Source organism: Synchiropus splendidus, chromosome 15 (assembly GCF_027744825.2).
Source record: "Synchiropus splendidus isolate RoL2022-P1 chromosome 15, RoL_Sspl_1.0, whole genome shotgun sequence".
In the NCBI taxonomy this organism is placed as follows: domain Eukaryota; kingdom Metazoa; phylum Chordata; class Actinopteri; order Syngnathiformes; family Callionymidae; genus Synchiropus; species Synchiropus splendidus.
Window position 1 is genome coordinate 13,122,600 of NC_071348.1, and position 19,794 is coordinate 13,142,393.

The window sequence follows — 19,794 nt, forward strand, 5'->3', positions numbered from 1 at the left end:
TATTTCTCAACCGCGCGCTCTGAAGCAAAACCCGATCCGCTTCTATTACGTAAGAGTCGGTGACATAATTCTCTCGCAGGCGGGACGCTGCGCGGACTGACGGGCCTCGCTGCTTGAGCTCGGCCGCCGGTCCTCCGCGGGTCCCGCTATTCCTGACTCCACCTGGAAGGTGAAACCGAAACAACCATGCGGTGTGAGGGACCCAGGGAGGACGACAGCTGAGAGGATCCGCAGGTTCAGGACGAAGAAGCGATGGCAGCGCTTGTCTTCAGGTGTCTGCAGCGACTCGGTCGTTAACAGGTTGTTAGTGCAAAGTCACATCCGAGTTTCCTCCACTGTTTCAATTCAATTTTTTTTATTATGCTCACAAAAGAGACAGCTGGTGAAGAGGTGAAAGTCACAAAAGAACAGTGATGGAATATGAAGATCTGGACGCGCCCCCGGGTGAGACCCGCCTCAAGAGAGGTAAGAACAGGTGGTGCAATAAAGTTGGTCACGCGTTGCTGTAAGATACACAGCTCTTGCTTTCTCTACGAAGCTGGCAGAAGTTCCCACAAAATATAGGGGATTACTGCATCCAAAAGAGCGTGTAGTGGACGTGCAACTGTCACCTTTTTTCATGCATGAAATCCAACAAGTAGTGATAGCTTTATGACTAAAACTTGCCTTCGCTGTTTTCCACACGTCAACACCCTTAGACCTTCACATCCCCAATACATAGTATACATCCCCATATATGTAACAGATAAGTAAATGTACCCACATTCAGGGGGCTTGGTGTTTGTTGGTGTTGTTGACATCCTGGAGGCGTTATCTGTCAGTTTTTGGTCTGGAGTTGAAAACAGGAGTCAAAGAAGAACCCCACCCAAGAACACACTTGAATAAACTGACTAAACATTGTGAGGTGCATATGGAAGATACATAATTTTAACAGGTCAGTGATTGGATATTATGAATGGTCCAACAGTAACAATAACAATAATGAAAAAAAAAATCTGAAAGCAACTGACTCCATGTCATGCACTTTGGTTACAATGTTGTCTAATATTAATAATGTTGATTTTGCTGTTTGTTTGCTACTTTTACTTATCTTCCTCTTGACCAGTGGAGTTAAACGCCGTCTGGATAGGATAAACATTCTTTCAATATTGTTTAGAGACCTCACTAGTGAATGATTGTGGGCCCGTACGTAAACATACTGTGAACTGAATGTAGCCCACCGGTCTCAGGTTTGACAGACGTGATCTGAATATTACTGGACATTTCTGCTACTCCAGATAACTCTCCATGAATATTGTTAAGAGGAGTGCCAAGACAGGGCATGGTGCATCTGAGGCAGGGGTTACACGAGTTATGATTGAGTCTATAACTGGTAGAACAGTCTCCTTTTTTACCTGTGTTCTGTGTCAAAAATATGACATGTAATAACTCCCCTTCGCAACACTAGAAAGTCTCCACTTTTCCTTCATCGAGGATGTTTCCAGAATCATTTTTATCATTAGAGATCTCTGCTTGCAAGACAGACAAACCTGTTGGTCATGATGGAGACATACGTTGGAGGCCATCTAGTTGTGGGCAGACATTAAATTACTATTCCTACTAAGCCAACTATATTTATTGAATCTGTTGTGAGCCGTCTGAAGTGCCTTGCCGGGCTGGATTTGGCCCATGGGCCTTGAGTTTGCCACCAGTGATTAAGAGGAACATGCAAGACAAATAACCGATTACTGCTGCTCCAACTTCTTATACTGCTCTATGAAATTGTCAAGCCAACTTGTTCTCAATAAGGCTAAGTGTAATAGCTTCGTGGAGCTGTTTGACCTCCCCATGTTATTCTATTGGTGCTTCTATCATCCACCTCACACTTGTCATTGACATTTTCCGCATCATCCTTTTTGTGCAGTGTGGTTAAGGAGCTGAATGAGTTGGTAAGAATGGCAGTAATCTGGAGTAATCCCTGGGATTAACTCTCATTTAGCTTCTGTTTTTGGTCAACGCTATTCTATTCAAAGCCTCTCTGCCTAAAGCTCAAATCAAAGTGCTTGCTGTGGCCAGAGATTAGACACTCTTTCCACGGCGACAACTTTAAACTATTGTTCTCAACATACCCCGATTGTGTAATATATATCACATCTAATCGCACAATGACGCATTCCTCCACTCATAAGTGTTTCTGTAGTTGAAAAACAAGCAAACCTCCAACTACTGGAATTGCTGTGAAGGTGTTTTATGTTTCAGTGTGGTTCGCTATGCTGAGAAAGCTGTTCTGAAGGTGACAATGAGTGTCTTGGTTTTAGTGGCTGTTGTGGGTGTCGTCACGTTAGTCTAAAGCTCGGGGCTTGTTTTTCTTCTGCTGTCTGGTGTGAAAACCTTCAGTCCTGTTTGCTTCATACAAATGTTGAGTGGTGCCCCTCTCTGACCTTCACCCAAACATGTATTTGTGTTTGTGATTCATGTAAGTGGTATCTTCAGGGCAGATTACTCCTGTATGTTTTGGAACTGTTGGAAGTTAGAGAGAGATCTGAGACTGTAGAGGAGGGAAATATTAACTGGCTAAGAGAGCACGAGTTTGACAGTCGGTGACAACAGGAGCCTGGTGAGGTTAAGAGGAACTGCATTCACAGATGAGTTGTTCTGGGCCATCCACATCCAGGTAGACCAGCGTGTCATCTCATAACTGTGAAGCAGTCTACGGCTGAGTATCACATTTTTCTGGCAGCAGAGACCTTCACCCATCACAGTGGCTGTCTAGAATTGGACCTTCATGATGTAGCACTGAATTCCATCACAATATCCTCGTCATGAAGCAACCAAGTGGAATCCTCAGCAGACGCCGAAGCTACTGGAAACAAGTTCTTATCTACTCCAAGTCTCTGACAAACCTTCGAATCACTTCCTCTCCCAAGAACAAGATTCTATTGTTCTATTTGTCCATGAATATTGTGCCCTTTACACCTTTACACCTGATGTTTGCTCCTTTTTTCGATATTTTCAAGCAAAAAATGTGCTTCTTGCTTACTAAGGTTTTACCACTTATTTACCCTGAGTCTGATGACATTTCAAGTATTTTTGTCAAACCTTCACCCACATTTTGAGGTCTACCTGCACCAACTTGCGGTTGTATAACAGCGTTACAACCGTCAGTGTAAACAAGTTGATCAAGAACAAATTAAACATGATTTCGATCAGAGTACAAGAAATGGATTAAAAAAAGAAGACCTTGATGACTGGATGGTTGTCAATGCTGACCAGTTGACCTAATGTTCAGCTGTCCTGGTGTGGCTCCAGCTGCAGAGTTGGACTGATGAGTTTGGAACCCAGGGTGTTGATGTCAGCAGCCAAGAACGGAGGCAATCCGTGTCGCCGATGAGATCAAGGTGTGGTGGGCGTAATGTCTCCAGGAAAGAAGCATGAAGCAGTGCTGAACCCAGAGGCACCTGAGAGCAGCCACTAGGTCGTGGCTTACGCGGTCAGTTTGGACTCAGGGTGACGGCAGAACTGGCAGTAACAACATGAACAGTGGGAGGAAAATCTACTATAGCCATAGTACAGTAGTGATATCTAACAGTAGTCATACCTGCAGATTAACACAAGCCAGTATTCTACTGGACCATCAGACCACCAACCTCCATCCATTCCCAGCAATGCATGGAGGTTGTGCAAACCTGCATGTCGGGAGGAAGACTTGCTTGATGAAGCACATGACCCATGTGACCACAATGTCAACACCCACTTGGAGCTGGCTCCTCAGTTGTAAAGGCGCACCACTAAAGCACTGCATTAGTCCGGTTATGTTTGGACTTTTAAAACGCATGTGAACAGCTTAGTCCGACTAGTGGAAAGAAATAAAAATGTGGATGATGTGCAGCTGCACAAGCTTCAGCATTACTGTACATGCCGCAATGAGCATGTTTACACGTACATGACGGCCCAGAAAACCGAATTATTGCGTTAATCCGGCTAAGTTCAGATTTTAAAATGCATGCTAACATCTTAGTCCGACTACTGGACTAACCGTCTCTGTGTAGCACTTTTTAAGTTAAACTATCTTGTCAGTTTTACGGCGTACAATATAACTGTTTGAAACGGCTCCTCGCTACCTGTCAGCTTCTTCTACAGACAGCTGAACCGGAAGGACTGAAAAACTATTGGCGCCACCTCTTGTCACGGAGGTGCATTAATCAGTCATTTTCTCTCCACTGCATGAAAACCGGGAGAACATGAGGCACTCGGACTCGGTGGCTTGCTCAAACCATTGGCTTAGTTGGGCTGCTCTCTGCATATAACCGTGCTCTGTCTCGCTGGATGCTAGATCCAGTGATTGGACCAGACATGTTCACCCAATATGGAATGGTATTACAGTTTGATTGTTCAATGCAAGTAAGGAAGCTACTGCTCACTCAACACTGAAAACAAAACTCAAACATGTTTTTGTTTTCAGCTCATTAAGTGGCCAGTTGGCGGCCCGCTGGCCCATTGTTTGTGGCCCCTGAACTTTTCTATCCAAAATCCTTATTGAGGACCATGTCCGTGTCCACATGGTGTGATGAGTCTCTTCGAAGGTTTATGTTCGGTGTAAAATTCAAACACTAGAGCTCTGCATGCTCACAACTATTGTTACAATTGTACTGTAGCACCAGGACCAGCTGCCCAAACTGAGGGCAGATTTACAAACACCGCCTCATGGTTCAAGAGTTATGCAGGCTTCTCTGTGCAGTAACTCCTGAATAGTCAGTGCAATTCAAAGAATTCAAACGGTTCCTGAACAAAGAAAGTGAGAGCTTTCTAATGCACTGTATCTGAACGGTCAAAAAATAGCTTTTTAAATGAACTTTTTTCATTAAACTGTTGTTTAACAGTCAGAAAATGATATACCTGTACATATACTCTCTGCCAAAAACAAAAGTGACACTGAAGATTAAGAAATTAAAGAAGAAGGAACTGAAACGTATTCTCCCTCCATCCAACAACGTCTATGCGCTTAAGAGAAACAGCTTCCGTCTGTTACTGCTGAGTAGTAAGTCATTGGACTAACCTCAAAATGGCCCTTTGCCTTGTTGACTTGTATTTCAGTATCTCTCCCGTAGAGGATTCTTTCGCCTGAAACCCTGGAGAAATTAAAAAAAAATAATAAAAAAGACAACTCACTGGTCCCACATGGTTTGAAGCTCTTCTTATGTTTAACTTTATCCTCAAAATAATTTCTGTTTTCTGACTAAATGAATGAGATTGCCTCCGGGTTTTTTTTCAATTGTAGCTTCTATCTGCAAATGTGTTTCCGATTCATGTATTTGGGGCTGGTAAGTACTGACCTCGCGCCTCAGATTTTTTTTTCACTGTGTAAATGTGCACAGCTCTGCTTTCATTCCAAACAATCTGCTTATGTAGCAGAACAGTTTGATGAGGGTTAGAAAGCAGTGAAAACCACAAACTTGATCTGGCGCAAGACGGAGGCCGGTTCACTCTACGTGCTCCATTGATACTTATCTCAACTTTCATTCCTCAGCTGCAAGTCTCACACACAGCTACTGACACACTTGCATGCACATACACACACATTAGACTCTGTGTTGGTCATGAGTTATTTTTATTATTTCCCAACACTTTTCACGTCTCTTCTCAACGTCACATTTTATCACATATTTACCCTTTAAACATCAGCTGTTCCCTGCATGTGATGTCAGCAACTCAGTTCTTTATTTTATCAGTTAACAGTTAAATTGTAACTCCATCTTTGTGTCGAGGTTGACATAAAAATTATACTCACGTCTGTGTTGGTTATTAATAGTGCTGTCAATAAATTCTAATTTAATGTCAATGAATTAGATTTAGGCTGAGTTAACTCGCGCTTAATCTCAAATTAACCATACATTCAGTATCATAATGCTTTCCTCATGCAAACATTTGTTTACTCCAACAAACCAACAAGACAGACACTGTCGAGAACATTCTTTAGAAGCTCTGAAGCGGCTCAACAACATCCTATAAAAGCATATAATTCAAAACATTATTGGCCTCTCTGGTTTTGATTACATTTTCCTTCCTTCCTTTAAGTTACATTTAGAACAGATCGAAAACGTGTGATTCACTTGCCATCTATCGACAGCCCTAATATGGTACAAATCATGAACAGACATTTTGTTGATGCTGTGAAATATAGGAAATATGTAGTTCTTTTTCATTTCTGATATGATGTGATGACATTTCTGTACTGGTGAAAATAAAGTATAAAACAATTGGCATTTTATCAAATTAAAGTGAGTATATTCAAATTTATTTTCTTTTGTCGTACAATGTAAATAGTGCGTCTGTGTTTCCTTCCGTATCAATGAACTCAAAGCATTGTTTTCAACTCTCACACCTCCATTCTGTTTTAACCTGCAGGATCAGTTGTGTCCAAGAAGACTCATTTGAGTAAGTCACTTATGACTGTTGCTGTGTGTGTCTGTATGTGGTAATAACATACGCTTGTGTTTGTGCTAGAAAGTTTTGCAAGCAATGTGGTTTTGATGATATAGTCAATATACTGCACCTGTACACATAAATACACGAGTGCTTCGCACTAGTCGGGCATACGAGTCGCAGCTGCTCCCCCACCCCTCCACACACACTGATCATCACACACACACATGTTGCGATGAAAATACTTTTGCCGTATAAAAGCAGATGCTGTCGATAACATCTTGTCTTTTTTTAACTGCTCGGGTTCATCTTGGTCTTTCACACCTGGAGGTACCAGTGTGCTACACGCCCATCGTCAGATTGGGTGTCAGCAACAACTAACAAAGCAGAACACAATGAGCCCGGTTACAGCGGTGTCATTTTGCAGATCAGATAGTCTCTTTGGGAACTATTGTGAGCAGTTCACAGCAGTTTGTGGTTCTGCTTCACATAAAGTTTGTGTTTAAAAAAATAGTGTTCATTGTGAAGGGGCAAAGAGAGAGGGGGGACTCACTGGACAGGAGTCCAGAAACTGATGGTAGGTTTGAATCGCTGGCTGCGTCACCCTTCTCAAGATATGATGTGTGTATCACTCATGAGTCATTCATTTTTAAATCATTATAAGGGGCCACTTTCACTGGTTTAAATGAGTTATTTCATGTGTTTCTTTTTTTTTTTTCATTCAAAGACCAAATAAGCTGAAAGTCGTGACTTAATATGTGGGGCTGCTTTTTCCTTCTTACATGACTTGTTTGACTCGGTGGTTTAAAAAATATTCGGAGTGAAAGTATTTTAAAGGTGGCAGACGCTGCAAAATGTTTTTTTTTTCGAGTGCCTGTGGTTTAGTGTGAGGGGGTGAAGGGCAACAACAAAGGTGAAAAGGAAAAAGTACCTTGAAGAATAAGACCAGGGGACAGCCCCCCCCTTGATCTTACACGCCGTGAGGAAGAAGATAAGGCGGTGACTTTAGTTGAGGATTCTGTAGATGTTCGCTCAAGCTACTCTGAGCTTTCAACTGGTTGTGGTGACGGACAACCTGAGTGACAGATATAGTTTAGCAGAGGGACGGTGAGATTGCGAAAGTGGGACAGACATCTGAGACGAGTGGAGGATGATGAGAGGTATGGACGGAGCTACATGTGTATGAGTGTGTGTGTGGGTTGTCTGAACCCAGATATTTTATCAGTTGGATAAATCAGCGGCAATAACTGGATCATCAGCTTTTGCTCGGATGTGCTTTTATGTTGTCTTCAAAAATGTGCAATTTATAAAACAACCTGCAGTTTTTCTTTGCCTTTTTTGTGTTTACGCTGTTATGACTTCTGAAGCAAGTAATTTTTAACTGGCTGGTTTTTTGCACTGGATTCTGAACTTAAAACAAGAGCTTCATCTGATTTGCAACGATGAACTGATTCTAAAACAGCTCTCCACTTGGCTTAGCACTTTTAACTAGTGCTTTTTTAATATCATTGCTCATGTGCAATGATACTGTAAAAATTATAAGGTAAATGATCATGTAAAAGCTAAGTTTTGTTTTTGGTTGTCGATCAAAAATAAGGATGGTTTTAACTAATCCGTGTTCACTTTTGGCTTCATCTCAGTTCATGCTTTTGTTCTCAAAGTAAAAGAGACTAGAGACTAGTCATCTATATGAGACTCAGCGTTTAGCAGCAACTTTGCTGTATAGAAAGACAACAGTCTATCTATAAGGCGTTTGTTGACAATCTAAGAAACGTCTGAATGAGATGAGTCAGACCTCTTGGTGATGTCGCCTCATCTGTGGCGGATATTCCGTTGTTTAATTGAGTAATGAAGGCTTAAAAAATGATATGCAGATTACTATAGTCACAGATTCTCATGGTGTGAATAGATGGTATGAATAGATTCATGTTGTGCTACTAGTAACACAATGAACTATGAATTTACCCCACATTTTTCACCCGTTTTTCCCTTCGCGTCTGTCAACGATTTCTGGAAACAAGTATTAGATTACTCAAGTTACATCACTCATGCTGACAAAATTGAAAATTTTAACACTTTTTTAGATTGAATTAAAAATATTAATGTCTCATTGAACTTGTCGGAGTCATGATGACCTTCCTGAAACAAGGCCATTACATTTAGTTGATTGAAGTATATGTAGTACTCCACTGACAGTAGTATTTAAAAATAAGATGCTTCTTTATTTGACTTAATTTTAATCTCTATATATTTTTTTCTTATCGATGCCGTTTGGTTTCAGTTTATCGCTTACTATCGTCATACTTCAGAAAATTAGCCTAACAAAAATAAATAAATTAATTTGTTTTTACATGGTTTTGTGAAAGCAAATAATTTAATATAGATTTAATGTACAAGTACAAGTGTGTATTCTATTTCCTGTTCTCTTTGATATGTCTCCAGACATCATACAAATCAAACTTCAGAGCAAAAGTCAAACAGGAAGCTTAAACATGTAGTGCATCAGCCTGAGTTTGAGTCCACACGGAAATAAACAGAGGAAATGGTTATACCAAAGTAAATCCTTAAATTACCTGGTGTACAAACCCCACACGACAACGTCATGCTTGACAAATGAGCGTGCATGTAAATGAATAGGAATACTATCACTCACTGTGGACATCCCTTCATGTGGAAGTGGCCTGGCGGATTCGCATTAATAACTGCATCCACTCTCCTCACTCAGACATCTGGGCTGGTCTGAAACAGCAGCAGCACTCAATACTATCAGTTTGACACACATTCCGACGTACAGTTAACTAAAGAACGGCAGTGATTCAGCCCAGATTGTGTCAAAAGATACAGTTTTCAATCACCAGACAACTCGTGCAAAGGCAACTGGGTCAATGTGAGAAGTGGCGTCTCACACAGACTGTGCACACTTAGTGTTCACCGAATATTTCCGTGTGACTGAATGCCGAAACCTGGTGAGAGACCTTCTTAGACATCAGTTTGGTGACAGATCAATGACACCCCACGGTTGCAGAGTTGCTACAGAAGGTTGTTGTATTGTTTCAAGCAGAAAACTTAAAAGAGCCAGACATTCAGGAGCGATGCATGATGAAGTTTTTAAAATGAACATTGAGTTGAACGTAAGGAGGGATCCCTCAAGAGACTACTTTCATGGAAAGGCAGTGCCAAGAATGAGGCCTAGGTGAACGGAACTTCTCTGCTCTAAGTAATACCAGCTGGTTCCATGAATTGATTTACATATAAGTCATAAGCAGTGATGGTGGTTGAGCCATTTAATTTAGGTGCAGGTTTGATCCCCCTACTTTGAGCAACTATAGGTGTTTTACTTTTGAACTTGGGGACAAGGAGGTGATGCTTTGAAATGCTATGCTGCAAGAAGAACAGAAGTATTAACATGGAGATGTGTTTCTCGTTCGTCTTATTCATTTTTTCTCTTATACTTGTGACAGATCAAGATATGTCAATTTAAAATATTGTTTGCTCACATGACAAACAAATTGAATTAGTAATTCTAATTTTCTATTATTATTATTATTATTATTATTACCATTATTATTATTATTATTAATTATAATAATAATATAATAAATTAAAACTGTGTATGATTACATTTTTGTCATTAACGAGACTGTGGCGAAAAAAAAAATAAACAAATGTTTTTATTAAGAGCGTAATATTCCATGTCAAACTAAAGTTGCATGAATGTTTAAGATAGATTATTTAAAAAATATACATTTGTCATCAAAATTCCATTGACAATATGAAACACAATACATACATGACAATATGTTTGATTTTTCATCGGTCTACGACACTCACGTGTGATTAAGTAAGAGAAATCTGTGCGTGTTCGTGTGTGTGTGTGTGTGTGCTTTTGGGTGTGAGGTGTGTGAAAATGTTCTTTGTTTGCAGTTTTACTTGTGAATCTACCAAAGTGAGTTTCCGCCACAGGAAAGTTGAGGTTTCTTGTCCGTTTACGGTTCAAGAGCAGACTGCTGACGAGGCAGAGACCCAGAGCTCCTGCGTGCCAGACACACACACGCACTCAGAAAAAAAAAAAAGTCAAACAAAACATCAAAACATTAAGCAGGACAACTAAAAACAAGACTCTTTAATGCTTCTCTTTTTCATTTGGTTATTAAAAATAGCGTCGCAAAATATAATCTCAATGATAACAGCTGATACAGTACAGACAGTACAGCTGTACAGTATAGACAAACATTTATCTATTTTTTTTTGTGCTCAGAAATTGGGAAACGAATGCTCCTAGGCGTATATATATATATATATATATATATATATATATATATATATATATATATATATATATATATATATATATATATATATATATATATATATATATATATTTGGATTGTAATGTTTGTGGTGGTTTGTGGAGAATGTGCATGTGTGTACCACAGACTAGGAGACTAGGATTTGTGATGTTCTGGGTCCGCGATTGTGGATCGAGTCCTCAGAGTGCTTTCTAGTTTCTCAATTGTGACCATGGTGGGGACTGAACAAGACTGTCAGAAGGCCACATGTGGCCTCCAGCTTGCACCATGACTGGGCCGGAGACACACAAACTTTTTTGGAAAAGGAAACCTGAGTAAACTGAAGAGCTAGTGGGAAGGTCGCTGCGATCTCTTCTGACACTTAGCTGGCATTGCCCACACATGGTCTTTCACTTGAACCTGTTCTGCAGAGTCTGAGAATTATGGTGGTAGCAAAGAACTGAAAATGAAACTGGTTTAAGCGAGCAGTTTGGTCCTCTTCAACATCATATACAAATTATTTTAGCGACAGTGTTGGGCGTAACAGTGTCACAGTGGTAAACTGTGCTGGAAGTAGATTTTTCTCCAAGTTAGAAAATTATCCCGACCAGACAAAAACATCTCTAATCTTACATTCTCAGCTCATTTTTCCAAATTAAAATGTAGTTGTACTCAAGCAAACATGGGCGTGTTAGCTTGAGTAGCATGAGGTGAGTAGATCACCGTACAGTAAGAGCATCAACATGACCTCCATGGCACCAAACATTAGTGTCACACTCTGACACACTGACACTCACTCGTGCGGAAATCTGAAAAAATAACACAAACATATAACAGAAATCCTCATTGCTTTTGTTGGTTTAAGAAAGGAGTCACTCACCTCTTTATCGCTTAGTATTTCCTCCCCCACATTCTCTACTGAAATTATAATAAAGCAAATACACACCTGTATTTGAGTATTAATACAAAAGTTGCATCTTTTCTATCATCGATCACACATGCACTTTTACAGTATGCAGTGGGAGGAAACCAGAGTGCTCAGAGGGAAAACACTGAAGCATAGGGAGAACAAACTCCGACACAAGCTATACCATAATATACCATGTGGTCAAAATATTATGGCTGTTAAACGTTGACATGTTGACAAGGGTTTGGAGGGTCACATTCAACTGTTCGGTCCCCTTCAGGTCAGAATTTCAAAGCTGTCAACTCCAAATTATACCTCGTGTTTAGCTCCACAAATATTTCTATCTCAGTGAGCAATAGATGTTTTTGTTTCACCTTTTGTTGTAGTTCTTATAATAAAAAGTAAAATAATACAAGTCTAAACAGCATTTTTATTGTTCTTTTTATATCAAATTTTATATACTTTATCAATTTCATTCATCAAAAAATAAATTAAAGAAAAATAAAAACTAACCAATAAAAAAATATTGGTTTTATATATATATATATATATATATATATATATATATATATATATATATATATATATATATATATATATATATATATGCGTAAAGTAGTGATTTTACCTTTCTTTTGATCATCTCACTTCATAATTATAATGACAACTATAATATTCAGTACCCAAAAGCACTAAAATGTTTTATTTTTCTTGCAACATTTCCTGTAAAATGAAAGGGTTTTCTGCCACACGAACCTTGATAGAGCTAACACCAATTTAAAGCTAAATGGATTCAGATTCAGTTGGAGGCCATGAAGCCAGTCAACGCTGCTACGGCAGTGACCATGAAGCGACCCGTCCATTCATCATTATTTGACTTGATTTCATGCATTCTGCAGCAATAACGTGTCGACAGTGAAGATGAGCACGGATGAGGGTAGTGGGTGAGGGACAGGGTGAGGGGGAGTGTTACTGGCAGCGATGGAGGAGACGCTGCATTACTGGCAGCAGTGTCCTTTATGAGCCAGAAAGACAAGGATTGACAAAGCACGCCGTACATGAAAGGATGAGAGTCAAAGCGAAAGAGAAGTTTGTCGACCACTTGAAAGGACTCTGAGGTTTACACCTACCTGCTTTTTCGTTTGCAAATATTCCACGTCAACAGAAGACTCTCTCATTCCGTCAACCATGAAGTGATTTGTTAAAGGGGAATTCAGTCATAAAGGTGACTGAAAGAGTGATATTGTGTGTTGAAGGTTTTCACACTCTGTCTTTCTCAGCCCAGATAGAAGTTATCCCCTGCAAAATCTGTGGTGATAAGTCCTCTGGCGTGCATTATGGAGTCATCACATGTGAAGGATGCAAGGTGCGTAAGAGGCGGAGAGGCGGAGATCACCAGTCCAACCCTGCTTCCCTGTCGACTACTCACACACACACTTGAGCTTCATGCAGCTTAGAGGGTCAACAGTATCAAGTGCAACAGTGTGCAACAGATATCACATGTATGAGCCTTCAGTTTGAGCCAGGCCACCAGGTTGTCAGGTTCTGGAACTGTGCAGAATATTTTACTCCCGTATGGCATTTCATTCTGCCGAGTTGATATAGTTGAAGTTGATAACTTACTTAACCTCCATTAAGGTTTCATGCATTGTGACCAACTAAAGGCCCGGGGCCAAATCCGGTCCACCAAGTCTATTTGTGTGGACCACAATAGTTTTAAATCCTGCAAATTCTATGAAAAATATACAACTTTGCACCAAAAACAAGTCTGCCGTCAGCAGGGTGGCAAGTGGCGGTTATAATGTGAGATAATGTAATACAATGTGTATTGTGAGTCAGATGTATGCATTGTGATGCGAACCACAGAAGTCGTATGCCAAAAGTATCCTCCAATAATAAGCAACACTGCTGGTTTTTATTGTTCAAACTACTTATTCTCTTCAAAGAATTCCATTTATACACTTCATTATTGGCTATTATAAATTTTACAGGCCCACAGATAGGTTTGTGTTTCAAATTTAATTGTGTTTGTTAACAGCTTGTTTGCTTCCTCTCAGGGTTTCTTTCGGAGGAGTCAGCTCCCCACAGTGTCCTACTCCTGCTCGCGGCAGAGCAACTGCCAGATCGACCGCTCCAGTCGCAACCGCTGCCAACACTGTCGCCTGCAGAAGTGTCTGGCTCAGGGCATGAGTAAAGACGGTAGGAACACCTTCACCCGCTGCCCTTCCCACAGCTAACATCCATGCTGTGCTCCTCAGCGGTGAAATTTGGCCGAATGTCCAAGCGCCAGCGAGACTCTCTGATCGCTGAGGTGGAGCGGTACCGACAGCAACAGCAGCAGCAGCAACAGCTTCAAGAGTCTTTGCTGTCTTTCCCCTCTAAAGAGCGGCAGGACCGCTCCCCTCAGCTGCTCCCACAGGTGTCCCATCCCTACTCCTTCAGCAGAGATGAGGATCTGCTGTCGTATTCTGCTGAGGTCCATCCCTACCTGCTGTGCCCCCAGAGTGAGTCCCAGGTGTCCGATTTGATCTACCGCAGCTCCGGGCTTTCACCTCCGACCAGGTCCTCTGGCCGAGGAGTCAACGGTGGACCCTATGACATCAGAGGTGAGACACGTAGTAGATGCTAACATCATTGCACAGACCTTAGTGCGGAGGGCTTTGCTTGTGTGACAGGTTTAGACTCCAGACCAGCATCCACTGACCTGAACGTTCACACCTATAACCCTCTGGATGACCCATACAGCTCATACTCCAGATCGCTGAGGAACATCGGTGAGCACGACCGTCCAACCCACGTGAGATCTGACGCTCACAGCTGTTGTTTTTGGCAGAGGACTTGTGCTCCAGTATCATCCGCTCCAACAGAGAAACCTGCCAGTACAGAGCAGAGGAGCTGCAAGCACTCAGATGGAAGCTGTTCAGCCGGGAGGAGATCCAAGCCTACCAGAACAAGGTAGGCAAGGGTCACAAACATAACAATTTTATATGTATATATTGAGGCCCCATACATACATTTAAACAACAAAATATTGTTTATTTTGCATCAGTTTGACAATAGCACAATAAATCACAATGGTGGCTATATTCAAGTTTTTATATCACCTTATTTAAACTAAAGCTCTGTTCATGTCTTGAAAATATTTGGATAAGAATTTCAATTTTATAAGAATTTCAAGTACATTCAGAGTAGTGGAAACCCTGGCCATTGTCTACAGAAAAACATCCCTGAACAAAAGCAAACAGATGCTTTTGTTTGCTTTTGTTCAGGGATTCCTCCATGTTTGTTGTTGTTGTTATCATCCTAGCTATGACGTGTCTTGTGTATTAGTGTGATGCGGAAGTGGACCAGGAACTCCTGCACTTAGGTTAACAAACTGTTAAATTAAATTAAATTGAATTAAATTGAATTAAATTGATTTTTTGTTGTAATTAATTAATCACATTTATAATACTAGTTTTAATAGTTTATAATATTGTTTTTAATAGTTTAATAAGAATATTATGCGTCGTATTTTGGAACAACTCAATTGACATATTGACTTTTTTAGATGTATAATGGAACTAATTACATTTTTAATGGTGAAAAAAATTATTGAATATGTGTTGGAAAAATAAGGAAATACAAATATCCATCTTCAGTTAAGCAGTAAGCATGTCTTTGGACTGTGGGAGGAAACTGGAGAACCTGAATAAACTCTCTGAGAACATGCTAACTCCACACTGAAAAGTCCAACCTGGGAATCGATCCCCAGGCGAGAGTGCTAACCACTACGCTGTGTGTGGCCTATAAGAAAATACGCTATTCTGACAATTAAAAAGTCAATAATACAAAAAGTTAAGGCAAACTGTCTACTATCAAATAATTTGTATTCAGAATTGTGGTTTTCATATTATTGGATAAAAGAAAAATCAAAAATATAATATTAGATTTCATCATAAAAAGTGAAAATGTAGTGGAGAAATATTTCTTTTCAATGTGAACTGATTGAATTGACTCTGAGCTGACCTTGTGTCTCAAGTCACTGGATGAGATGTGGCAGCACTGTGCGGTCCGACTGACTGAAGCGGTCCAGTACGTGGTGGAGTTTGCTAAACACATCCCGGGTTTCCGTCTGCTCAGCCAAAACGACCAAATCGCCCTGCTGAAGAGTGGTGAGTTTGACCTCACTTGACCTCTCACTCTTCACTTTGCTGACCTCTGTGTTATCATCTTCCGATATAAGGCTCCATGGAGGTGGTTCTGATCCGAATGAGTCGGTTCTTCAACAAGGAGAATAACACCGTTTTCTTTGATGGGAAGTTTGCTGGAACTGAAGTCTTCAAATCTCTAGGTAATTATTTGAACATTAAAACATCATTAGTTTGTGTTGTCAAATATTGATATAGCTAAACTGAACTCCCAACTCTTTCCAGAAATCCAATCTTTTCTGGATTACTTGTATAGTGACATTTTAGTATCTATTGTAGTGGTAGTCACTGTTGGTAGTATTCATTCTCACCACTAGAGAGCGACATAACAACTCTGCATCACAGCGGTTTAACAATAGAGTGTACCGTTATCTTTCAGCGTGCAACGATTTGATGTCTGCAGTCTTTGACTTCGCTCATGACATGTGTACATTAAAACTGAGCGAGCAGCAGATTGCTCTCTTCAGCGCTCTGGTGCTGATCAACGCAGGTAAGGTCATGTTGGTGCATCATATGCAATAGTATTTATGAGTCGTAATGCTGTCATCCGCTTATGTATCGGACATATTTTGGGAGTTATGCGGTGATTGAAAGTAGCTACACTATTGCTGTTCGTGAGCAGATCGGCCGTGTCTGGAGGACCGAGGCAAAGTTCAGCTAGTGCAGAGAAGTGTGGAGTTGAGCCTCACGCATGTTCTGCACCAGGACAATCAGGACAGTCTGATGCACAAGGTATGTTTTCATTTGAGCAGAAATATAAATAGAATCTTTCATTGCTGCAAATCTTTGCAAATAGTTCATGTTTATTTGGAAAAAAAAATGTATCCAATTTCAAGATCTTTTGTTGTAAATTTTTGATCAATGTTTTGCTTTGTGTGTTGGTCTGCAGCTCTTCCAAAGGATGTCGGTTCTGCGCTCTCTGTGCTCGCTGCACATGGAGAAGCTGCGCTGGTTCAGTCAGCGGTACCCGCTCACCGCGCATACACTCTTCCCACCACTGTACAAGGAACTGTTTGGCTGCGAGGCCGAGATGTCACCCAGCACCAACCACTAATGCCGTGAGAAGCAGGGAATAACACAACCGTCAAAACCAAAACAGCAATATGATGATGCACCATTTAAAGCAATATTTTTTTTGGATATATATCAGGAGAATGGTAACTTTACATACCCTAACAACATCTTTCTGATGGTGCGTTCACGTGACGTCGCTTGTTGTTGTGTTCTGGTGCCTTACATAGAATTATATTCTGTGTTACATACAAAAAAAAATTTAACAAAACCATAAACCACATAGGTCATAGTTCAATAGCAAATACTTCATTGATTCCACAGTGTTTGACTAGTCATGTCTGCTCTTACATGGACGCACCATCAAGGCCTTCCTCTCCAGATACTCAGAGGCCGTTGCTGTGGTTAACACACAATGTGTCTGAATGACAAGACCAGGGAGTGGCAGCCACATGTGAAAACATGGGGTCCACTTTGCGTCTTAAAAATGAATGTTGTTCGTGAGGCTTCTCCAAATATTTACATTTAGTTAAAAAAAAAAAATCATGAAAATCTAAATCAGCCTTTGAATGACGTCACCTCTTAACAAGCCACATGATGCTCTGTCAGAGATAAATAAGTCTTCAATAATACAAGTACAATTTAATGTCTCTTCTCATATTGTTTGTCCTTGGAAAGTCAATAGTTTAACGTTTAATAGCATTAAACGCACCAACGTAATGTTTTTTTTTTTAAATAGCTGTCACTGTGACTTGTTTTGTAGCATTGCTCAAAGGCACCTCGGCATTAGCGGCTTAACTTGAAACTACACCTCTTTCTCCACCTTCTACTGGTCTGATTCAGCCTTGTTGTGACACCTATTCATTACATCTCTTTCGTTCCGTGTCCAACGGAAAGATAAACAGCAAGTTGACACGGAGGGCCTGGTTTTAATAACACATCCTGACCAGCAGATGGACATTTACACAGCCATTTACCCTCAACATGTGCCGGAGATCGAAAATGGTAACAAATGGAGACGTTTAAAATGTGAAACCTTGTTCAGCATCTTGATGAATAACATTGATTCATTCCCGAAATTACTTAATTTCGACCAAAGTATATTCGTTAAATCAATATGGGCTCCTCAACCTGTGTATGTAGGGCAACAGTTGCCTATAATTATTTAATATTTGGCAGCTTATCATTGTTTCTAGCCTCTTTGGCATATTTATTTCTGTGTTCACAGTTGGGGAAGTCTCAGATGTGTTTCAATGTGCAGTCATTTAAGGTTTGCTAGGGTCAAACTTTTCATTTCAATAGTGGAAATAATGAGTAAAGTGGTGTCTTGTAGCCATGGGGAGAAATGAAAAAAAAAAAACCAGATACAACATAAAACATAAACTTAAATGTATTGTACTTTTGGAAGAGTGTTGCGAAAATTATGGGAAAACCTTGAAATAAGTGAAATACAAATTCTGACAGCAGAAATAAAATGTTTCAAGCAAATGGAGAACTGATTTAAATATATGTATTCTCAGATTGAAAATAAGTCATTATTTTTCCTGTACATATTAAGTGGAATATTTTTCTAAATGTGCCTAATTTAGATATGGCATTATACTTACTATTTCACATAGCAAATATGTGAAATATAAGAAATGCATTTCAAACAGCAATTAAATAATTTAAATCAATGTTGTATATAATGTTATTTTGGGAATATCTTCATATTCATAGTCTTCCTAGATGGCAATGGAGGCAATTGATGTTTAAATTTCAAACAGAAGTTTATCCAAACATGTAGTTTTGTTCTCTGTTCTCATCTTCTGGTGGTTTGTTTCCTTCTCTTATGTTAAAATAAAGTCCTTGATAAGGTGTGTGTTTTGTTGTTCCTCTAAAAGAACAGAGAGACCCACTTGGGACTAGGCCTCTGACACACATGCTGATATGGCCCAAAGAAAATGATGCAAAGACACAAATAACCCACAATATGACCATGCAAATGAGCCGACGCACACTCTCCATCCATTTAAACATGAAAACTAAGTCATGACACATAGACATTTCTTGAGCGCAACAGATAGTTACACTGTCTCCTAACATAAAACACAACAAGCTACACAAATATCTACATAATAAAGCTGATCCGACGCACTCATGGGAGAACACTGACAGCAAGTGAAGGACACACAGTCACCTAACCACAACAAGACACTGCCCCGCTGCGACAGGAAGGGACCCACACACAAAGCCTATCCACATAAATACAGTGACGCAGAGTACAGTTAAAAACCAGCAAGATATGCCGAACACACACTGAATTCAGGGACCCAACCCCAAGGGTCATGGCCACAGCACCATGAATCATGTGGATGACTACAAATATGCTGTTTATTAGATTCATCCCCAAAGAAGTTGAGATTCAGCAGTGACCAAGGGTTCGCCAGACGTTGCACAATTCCTATTAGTCAAACAGCAGATGGCTCATGTTCTCCTAGTAGAGAGTTCTGCATTTTCATTTCCCGCTAGATTAGATGCAAGTTAGGGTTTGGGCCAAAACACGCTCTTCTCTATGTTTACCTCAGTGTAACATTTATCTCACATTAATGGGGCAGAAATGGGTTTCACTGAGTGGGGGGGTTCAGGTCAGATACTCGGTGTAGAGCGGGTACTTATTGTCTTAGACAGCTGTCTGTGTGTGGTTCTGATATCCAGATATGAAGCTCAGAAATGGCAGTGACGAAGGTTGGATGTAAAAAAGTTTGACCCTGATTTTCCTTTTCACCAGCGCAGACTTGTTTGTTTGCTTCTTCATGACTTCGGGAACTCCCTCCAGGGAGCCGACCACAAAAAGCCTGCTGCGGACGATGGGAAAGAAGGGGGCAGAACCTGGCTAATCTGAGTTTAAGCCTTGACATATTAAGGGAGAGATTGGTCGAGAGTTATTAAAACCCAGCCTGCAGCTGCAGCCTTGCCGAGGTCACATTTTTCAGACTGAGACTCGGAGGCCGTG

At 40.4% G+C, this 19,794-nt stretch overlaps 1 protein-coding gene across 3 annotated transcripts; it reads left to right on the forward strand.

Annotated features, from left to right (window-relative positions):
* The first annotated feature begins 69 nt into the window (after window positions 1–69).
* On the forward strand, window positions 70–18,656 carry rorc (RAR-related orphan receptor C). 3 transcript variants are annotated; one of them, XM_053887765.1, is made up of 13 exons: window positions 70–300; window positions 374–465; window positions 6,385–6,414; window positions 12,879–12,964; window positions 13,656–13,797; window positions 13,857–14,204; window positions 14,274–14,372; window positions 14,432–14,553; window positions 15,620–15,752; window positions 15,824–15,931; window positions 16,168–16,278; window positions 16,411–16,520; window positions 16,678–18,656. In XM_053887765.1, exons 2-13 carry the CDS (start codon window positions 414–416, stop codon window positions 16,840–16,842), a joined length of 1,506 nt encoding a protein of 501 aa, XP_053743740.1. In that variant the 5' UTR covers window positions 70–300; window positions 374–413; the 3' UTR covers window positions 16,843–18,656. The 3 variants fall into 3 exon arrangements, with proteins under 3 accessions (XP_053743740.1, XP_053743741.1, XP_053743742.1); XM_053887766.1 differs by lacking the exon at window positions 6,385–6,414; XM_053887767.1 differs by lacking the exons at window positions 70–300; window positions 374–465; window positions 6,385–6,414 and adding an exon at window positions 6,461–7,562.
* The last annotated feature ends 1,138 nt before the right edge of the window (window positions 18,657–19,794 follow it).